The sequence below is a fragment of the Limulus polyphemus genome, unplaced genomic scaffold (genome assembly GCF_000517525.1).
Source record: "Limulus polyphemus unplaced genomic scaffold, Limulus_polyphemus-2.1.2 Scaffold101, whole genome shotgun sequence".
NCBI lineage: Eukaryota > Metazoa > Arthropoda > Merostomata > Xiphosura > Limulidae > Limulus > Limulus polyphemus.
In genome coordinates this window covers 651,307-660,645 of record NW_013665711.1, presented here as the reverse complement: position 1 = coordinate 660,645, position 9,339 = coordinate 651,307, and the positions used below count along the sequence as shown (strand labels likewise).

The window sequence follows — 9,339 nt, the reverse complement described above, 5'->3', positions numbered from 1 at the left end:
ATAGCCAGTGGTTGTCAACATTTTAAGCACAACAAAATTTGCCCCGATTTCAATGAAAATTATTCTCTTATGTAAAAGTACATATGACGTTTTGTGAAAAATCTGTACGTGATGGATAAAAATTGATATGATTTTCGGATTCAGCCTACAGGAATTACTGTAGAACATGTAAAAATTTCAAGAAAATAAAACCATCGCAGTCCTGTGTTATTGGTCCAGATGTATTCATGAGTCAAAATAACTAAACGTGCAAAAAACTAGAAACTTGTCCTCAAACACTGCATCAAATAAGAAAGTTTTATACTATGTATTTGATCTAATAGTTTCATTTTTTACTGGCATTTCACAATTCTGGAAACTTTATGACAGTCTTAAGTAATATATAACAAGAAACATGCATAAACAAGTAAATGTCTGAATACTCGTACTAGAAACAAGATAAGTGCACAAGAAAAAATCAGCCGATAAATTAACCCTATCGGGTAAGTTTGTCATGCTATCACGCACACATTACAAACACAATAAAATATTTCTAGTTCTACATCATTTGGTGGAGCATTGGGAATCAGTGCTAGCTCGGTAACTTTTAATGAATATAACTGTATCATGTAAGATTTAAAATGAAACTATTAAAAAATACAGTGAAATTCATTCATGGGTTATTTTCTTGTAATTTTTTTCAATAATGTATTAAGTACTTTAAATGTGAACGTGATTTCAAGTTAGTGCTACGTTTTTATACGATTGCTTTTGATTGTCAAACGTTAGGTTTAGTGGTTAAGTGTGATATTAAAATATATAATGACATATACGTATGTTGTCCTTATCTGTTTATTTACTTTTGTTCAGCTTGGTTAATTTCATGCACTAGTTTCACACGACTTTGTTGGTTGTCTGATGGCAATTTTACTTGGAGATATATTACAGGATCTTTAGGAACACGTACCAGGAACTAATATAGATTGATTGGATAATTAATTACTAGCACAATATCCAAAAATCAGAGACTCCTATTTTCAGAGCTTTTTTACACGCTGGTATCTTAGTCGGCTCCAAGTGTCATATTTAGAAGAGATTTATTTAACCAATTATGAAGTATAACACTCTTCGTTTTCTTAGCAGTTTCTAAATGGCCCCTAAAAACACCCAAATGGCTAATAATTTGAAATGAATTTATAGAGGCGAATTTCTAAGCCACTGGAGCATTAATAACTATGTCTGACACACTGATGGGCATAAATAAGACCTGTTTCCAAGTGATACAGATACCATTGGCAGAGAATAGAACCGGATTTGTACGTGTTTCTGTATAGAAGTTTTATCTATCATGGCCATCAATGAAAGAAATACCTAGCTCCAGAACTGTACTGCTTAAAGGGTCGAGAATCCCTTATAATTGTAAACTGTACACGGTGACCGACAGCTACTTTAGACTATTAATGCGTAATACGTGTGACGTGGCACGGTTAAACTGTTTCTATGTCCAATCACATTACTGATTCATTTGTTACGCTAACACCCTACCTTCATTTCAGCCCATTGTTCGTTCCTCAAGTGGTAAACAAGATTGTATTATTTGTCTTTTGGCTAATAGTGTTAGAATAATACGTCCTGTACTGTTTCACATACTAACGGAGATGTACAGAACGGTATTAGCTTTTGTGCCATTTCAATTAGTTGTTTGATGCCAGTAAGTTTGAGGTGATAATCGACAGAAGATATAAATACTTCCATAGTAATCTAAGATACAGCAGTCTGATGTATAATGCTTTTTGTCAGGTCGTCATAACACCATAACTTTTCTCCTTGTTAACTTTCAAGCAATTTCTTACAATACAGAAGTACCTGTAGTTTCGACAAGAATGGTCAAAACTAACTCCACTCTTTAAAAAAAGTCTTAATTAATGTAATAATGTGTTGGGAACAAATTCGTTAAAACAAGCTCTTATTATCTTACTAGTTTACAAAGTTATAACTTATGTTGAGACTGTTTAAATTTAACTATCCAATATCATACTAAGGCTATTAATTCAATAAGTCTGTTTCTCTTCTACACCTAGAATGAAAAAAACGGCGCAATTTATTTAAAGTTTCGTTTTCATTAGCATTTATATTGTAGGGATAAAAAAATATTGTAGTTATTGTAGATAAAATAAGTTATTTTAAAGATTGTATATCGAATTTCATTTAATAAAACATATATATATATATATATACTAAAAAATACTTAATTAAGCGTTTAAGATGTCCTTTGAATATCTACTCATAGTATGTAAGGAATCACACTTACCTGCTAGCAGACGCAAGTCGTAAAGTAAACATACAAAAATTGTACTAAGCGATTTGTTATCAAATAATGAATATCTCTCGATTTTCGTTTTTTTTTTTTTACATATTTTCAACCAATTCACTGAAGTCTATAAAACACTTGCAGATAAGTCGGTACGTTTCGTGACGTTTGACTCGTTTTATTGCTATCACACAGGCATAGAACCTTCCAGGTCCTTGGAGTTTTTAGAAAAAGCTTGTGGATCGAAAACGATATCGGATAATTTAATTTAGTGTTCTTAAACTGAAAAGGGTTCACTTGAGTTAAGTGTAATCGAGTGAACTGAAGTTGATTAGATTTAAAATCCAGTTTCTAAAATACCTGTTTACTTTAAGCTCAAAGTAACCAAGTCAATACGTAATTAAAACATACCTTATGCGCGGAACAAAATCACTAAAGTAAACGGTTTGATTGGTAAAAAAAAGTGAATCTTTCTTTTGAGAAACGTTCTCTTAGTCCGAAAGAAAAAATAATCCTTTTTAAGTTGTATAGTCACTGATGTAACCCACCTTCAGAAGGTTTGACACAAGACTTTGAACCCTTCAGACGTTATTTCTGTCCCTTGTTTGGACAGTCCCATATAAACAGAGTTAAAATGAATTTTGAATATATTTTAATTCAGGACAAAAGAAAATAATAGTATTTAGTATAAATATTGCTTCCTTGTAAATGTTTAGGTTAGATAATGTTTGATTAAAACAGACGAATTTTATAATTAAAAACTCAAATAATGTTAATCCTTAAACTGACAGACCACGAGGGTGAACCTCACATCGAATATATATCAGGACTGTCTGTTAAACTAAATTCAAAACTTATTCTTAATACAGCCTACCTTAACAGGTGTCGGGTATGATCCATCTATGGACATCAGCACAAGTTCCATCTAATCGAAACTTTTAATATGTAAATTAATCCGACAGCATTTTTCACATAGTCAAGTTGAGTTTCTAAAGATTTCAGAAGGTAGTAGAAAACGACTTATACTTGTGGATAAAGTGTGGAATATTAATTTTGAAAATTTTCCAACTACTCATATTTGGTATAATCTTAGAATAGTAGTACAGATGTTATGGTACACACCGGAAGAAAAAGCAGAAACCATAGAAATGTAGGAATATACATTAGAGAAAAGAGCAGAAACCATAGAAAAGTGGGAGTATACATCGGTAGAAAGATTGTTTGTTTGTTTGTTTTGAATTTCGCGCAAAGCTACACGAGGGCTATCTGCGCTAGCCGTCCCTAATTTAGCAGTGTAAGACTAGAGGAAAGGCAACTAGTCATCACCACCCACCGCCAACTCTTGGGCTACTCTTTTACCAACGAATAGTGGGATTGACCGTCACATTATAACGCCCTCACGACTAAAAGGGCGAGCATGTTTGGTGTGACGGGGATTCGAACCCGCGACCCTCAGATTGCGAGTCGAGTGCTCTAACCACCTGGCCATGCCGGGCGTTGGTAGAAAGAACAGAAGCCACAGAAGTGTAGCAGTATACATAGGGAGAAGGAGCAGAATTCATAGAAATATACATTGTGAGAAAGAGCAGAAACCACAGAAGTGATGAAGTATACATCGGGAGAAAGAGCAAAAATCACAGAAATGTTAGAGTGTGAAAAGATAGAAAGAGCAAAAATCACAGAAATGTTAGAGTGTGAAAAGGTAGAAAGAGCAAAATCCACGGAAACGTAAGAGTGTGAAAATGTAAAAAGTGCAGAAACCACAGAAACGTAAGAGTGTGAAAAGGTAGAAAGAGCAGACACCACAGAAACGTAAGAGTGTGAAAATATAGAAAGAGCAGAAACCACAGAAACGTAATAATGTAAAAAGGTAGAAAGAGCAGAAACCACAAAAATGTAGGAGAAAAAACATCGAGGGAAAGAACACCAATCATAGAAGTGTAAGACTAATTTTATACAATCAACTACAATGTGTAGTTTAGACTCGGTATTTATAACCAACATTAACATACATTACACTTATAGGGTTTTCGTCTCTATTTGTAATAAAACATTTTAATCCTATTTTTAATCTATATGTTCATTTAGAATAGCCTCTGTTGACATCATTTAGTTGTACTCAACTTCCCAATTATAATCTTCTTCTTTAAAAATTCCTCCAATATTTTAGCGTATAGAAATTTTTCTTTTTTTATCAATATAGGTTTATTTCAGTCTTTCTTCAACTTTTTCTCAAAGTTCTTGAACAACAATCTGTTAAACCCAAGATGTCTCTTTGTGTGAAACAAGGAACCCTAGGAAATAAAACCAAGATCCTTTTTTTTTTTTACATTCCCAGACATGGCTGAAGAAATTGTGATCATTAATATCGTGTCTTTAGGATAATTAGATTATCTGAGTAGTATAAAATACTCTGTATTAAAGAATACACGTTCACGGTCGTTAAACAAACCTCTGGTTTAAAATACAAACTCGGCAACTTCTGAAATAGTAAATCCATTTATTCAGTTGCAACTGGTAAACGATTCTTGTTGGTTGGAATTATGACCACTGAAAAAACATGTGGTTATAAGATTTTTATATACCTAATAACACCAACTGTTTCGAATTCTGACCATTGAAGTATATATTGAAGTTGGAATTTTAATCATTTTAGAGAAATATAAAGAGAATAAGATGAAGACAGTTACCTCGTAGCGTGTGAATACAATATTTTGCAAAATGTTTAATTTTCAAACAATATGCTTACGGTTGGACTTGTTTTTACTTATTTTATTTTTTTACTGTTTTGATTTTCACATGTTTCGTAAAATAAAGATATTTCAATTCAAAACAAGACTTAATGATTTTATCTTCAATGAGCTGCAAAACAACAAAAAGAAAGAATCAACTGAAGCACGAAATAAATTGTTTTATAAGTTCTCGAAATATATATATATATATACACTTATTAATCAAAATTACTATTGGAGTCTAATGTTTCGAGTACAGTTCATTGATTATACCAAAACAAAGTTGTAATGTTTAGGTTAATATTTAAAAAAATATTCATTCATCTCACCCAAGTAAACACAATTCTTCTTAGTTCAATGTAATAAGACGTTTTGATCTGGGATTTTGATTGAAATGCCCAGACTCATTCTCAAGACTTTACATAGTTTAGAAAATTTTATTTTGGATTTGTTAAGGAGTGATATCCCAGCTTCATAATTTGAATAGTACATTCACAACTATATTATCTTGTTTCATCTGCAGGTAGCCCCAGTCATTTTATTTATAGAAACTAATATTACCTTGTTTGTTTGTATTTTTTATTTACTAAAAAAAACTTGAAACTTATTCCAAGCAAACTGTGTTTTCATCAGATATTTCTTTGATTGATGACAAAATATTTATGTAGCTAAACTTACGTATGTGGTGTTTTTGTAATTATTGGAGCCAGAACTGTATCCTATCATGTACGCAAGTTGCAAATGTTGTATAGTATACATAAGTTTTAGTTTACAGGATTTAACATTAAATCTGGAAAGATTATACTGAAGGTTGTAGAATCAATTATCATGAAGAGATGGTGCAGATAACGCCGTTTGTAAAGGAAGAGTGAGTAGACAAGATTTGCATCTTCGGTTTCACCACTTACTTTAGTTATACTGAAATTATCGCACTTTACAATAATTATGTTAAAGGTCTGATGTTGCCTTTCAAACCATATCCTCCATCAACGATCGGATTGTCACAACTACACACTGTTGCCTGACACCAGAGTTTTCAGTGAATAACGCTGAGATCAGTCTTAGAAAACTGTTTGATTTTCCTCTATGTGTAGACGTCAGTTCTCAAGACCGAATTTAAAGCAGACCAAAGCTGCATGTGGAGAAGGGGAGGACTTGATAGGTATGTAGTCAACAACTGTTGATTTCAAGGTGCAGCTGGAAGCTTGTGAACTGTTGACTTATGAGTCTTCGTTAGCTTCAAACCCTTATAAATTACCTTATTAAGGGTACCAATAGGTATCTCCAGGTTTATCGCCATGTCTTTTTGGATTGTAGGGTATTTCTTAACCATAGCTTTCATTTTGCGAATGAGGTCGTAGCTAGGAATTGACAGGGGATACAGTTTCAGAGTGCATTGCTGTCATAAATACTCTCGTCCCTCCCATGGAAAATACTGAAGGCTCCGGACTTCAAAAAGTTGCGTTTTTTTTTTGGCTTAGATCACTTAACACCTTTGCTTTATGAACAGTCTTCCTTGGAAAGCGGTGTGACCTATTGTTTCAGCCAAAAATGTAACCTGATGACATTGTGTTGTCATATGCTCGAGAATTCGTATTAGCCCAGATATATAAATACTGGATAACATATCAGCTTTAGTGCTACATCTCACATCTGCGGACATATGCCACTACATTAAAATATGCATATGGTAATTAGATGGTTCAAGTGACCTTGTATATGTATACATTACTGTGTTTTTGTATGTCGAAAACATACTGAATTTTTCGAAATCAGTAGGTTCCTACTGCATTTTTTCCACAGTTTTCAGACATTATTCATACATTAGTTGGTTACACTACGTCTTAGTGTTTCCAGGACTACCTTGCCTATGGTCATAAAACCTAGGAGCTTTCTAACATAATATTTGTTAATTGTTTATTTGTTTCTTAAAAGTTGAGTACTTGGAAAATAAGTTTCAATAGACAAGAATAAAAACGTTTCATAAATACTTTAAGATCAATTAATACGATGGTTACCTATGAAAAGCTACTTTTTTATTTTAAAAATCCTTCTCAAAATTTCGAACATTAAGAGAAGTACAATATTTTGTTTTTGTGTGAATACAAATACAGGACTAACAGACTCCTTTTCACTAGTTTAACACTAATAGTAGCTCAAAGTTTAATATTTCAGGAAATGTTTTTGAAAACGTAGCTTCCAAAAATATCTTAGAAATCATATTATCGATATTAAAATCACGTAATTAGAAGAAACCAACTACAGCTACAAGCATATAGATATCCACACTTCTGACAAAGATAAAAACTTACCTGAGTGTCGTTCCACTGTATCGTAAGTTTGTAGCCTGGAAGAATATGAGGACAGTCATTAATATGTTCGAGAGCTAGCATAACTGCTGGAATTACACCTCTTCCAGTTGCACCTTCTGTCAGATTAGCGCTAACAGAGAAAAAACCGCCAATTTGTAGCTCAGTTTCTCTGGCAGCTGATAACGCATGAAGCGTTAACCAAAGTTTGATGTACAAAATATATTGTCTACCTTTGTCGTTGAACAAAACTCTCACTAACATGGTATCTATAGTTTCTAGTAATTTGTAACGAGTTTATTTTAATATCTTTTAAAAAATTCAGTTTGTAGGATTTTCAGTTTTTGAGCTGGCACTGTCCTCTTTCATTTTCTTCCTAGCTGATCTTCAAAGAACCAAGAACGGTGATTAATGTATACTTCAAGAACTTGGTATCATACATTTCCTATGTCTTTGATTGTCCTATAATATGACTGAGCCTTTTGCTTACCTATATAACAAGTACTTTACCAAATATTTTCAATAAGTGTTCTCTTTACGCTGAATCAAAACAGGGTGACTATTTCTCTTTGTCTCCTCCAAACTTCCCGTCCACCAAGCTAGAGTAGTCACCGTCAAACTGAGCCTTGCAACGGATTCCTCTCAAAGCTTTACAAGTTAGGTTCCTAGAGGTCGCTTCCAACTAGCCGATCGTTATTAGGTTGAAGATTTTATAAGAATATAGGGTATCATGACAACAGATTCGATCGGTGAAGTTATGACTTAATCAGCGCATGAGGAATAAAACCAAAAGATTTTACGCACTTGACACTAAAGCGGTGTATTGTAAGTGCATAGATGTCGTTCACTGAAGGCTGTAAAGGTGGAGTGCTGAGTGTTAAAATGCACTCGTATATCTATACGTATGGTAGCTATTGTCATTTGCTGTAAAGGCTGTAAAGGTGGAGTGCTGAGTGTTAAAATGCACTCGTATATCTATACGTATGGTAGCTATTGTCATTTGCTGTAAAAATAATAGGCATTAAACTATTGAAACAACTAGTTAATAAACATTACAAAATATGTTCTGGAACTTGAAATATTTTCTGAAATTAACAAAGGTTTTGTTTACGATAATGCAATAAAAATACTGGATGTAAAACGAATTATATTAATTTGATTATAAGATTATTTGTTCGGTTTCAGTTTCTTTCCCTTATCTCATTTTACACTTTCACTTTTGTACACACTTAAAAAACGAAAAATACAAGCCGTTTGGTTATATATTCAATTGTTTTATTATCAAAATATGTTGAAATATCATGCAATACACACAGATGTTTAACAAACCACTGCCTAAGCCCCCAGTGGTACAGCGGTATGTCTGCGGACTTACAACGCTAGAATCCCAGTTTCGATACCCGTGGTGGGCAGAGCACAGATAGCCCATCGTGTAGCTTTGTGCTTAATTACAAACAAACAAACCACTGCCTAATAATTTCAAAAATTCCAATAACATAAATTAATAAATGTGAGACTAACAATGTTTATAGAACAAACTTATCGGTACACAAATATACAACAGAACCAAACACAATGAACAACTGTATTGAGGCGGCGCTTTTCTTTCGAAATATATGTCTTTAGATTGTGAAAGATTAAAAATTATCTAACCATTTCACCAAGTATTTTACATTTGAATTTCCTGAAAATGTTACAGAACAAATATTTAACGCCTTTATTGTACACTCTGTAGTTGGATATTATCTTAGTAATCACTATTAATGTATTGTTTTATTTCAGATCATCTATCACCCATCTGCTGTTTTTTTTTATAAATTATGACTTCTGAATATATTTTAATTAATGTTTTAAATAAGTTTTAGAAGTGTACAGAGAGTATTAATGAATAAACAAATGAATAACCAATAAGATAATGAAGAAAATTTAGTTAATTTCAGTTTTATATGTGCATAAGTTTCACTAACGTTTTGCTCCCCAGTGGCACAGCGGTATTGTCTGCGGACTT

The 9,339-nt window shown here is 32.9% G+C and overlaps 1 protein-coding gene across 1 annotated transcript in view; it reads right to left on the bottom strand.

Moving 5' to 3' along the window:
- LOC106470034 (gamma-aminobutyric acid type B receptor subunit 2-like) overlaps positions 1 to 7,913 on the bottom strand; it is a 316,820-nt gene extending 308,907 nt beyond the window's left edge. The window contains exon 1 of the mRNA XM_022399462.1: positions 7,335 to 7,913. Coding sequence (XP_022255170.1) covers positions 7,335 to 7,595 — 261 coding nt within the window. The 5' untranslated portion in view covers positions 7,596 to 7,913. The remainder of the gene's footprint in view (positions 1 to 7,334) is intronic.
- Between the last annotated feature and the right edge of the window lie 1,426 nt (positions 7,914 to 9,339).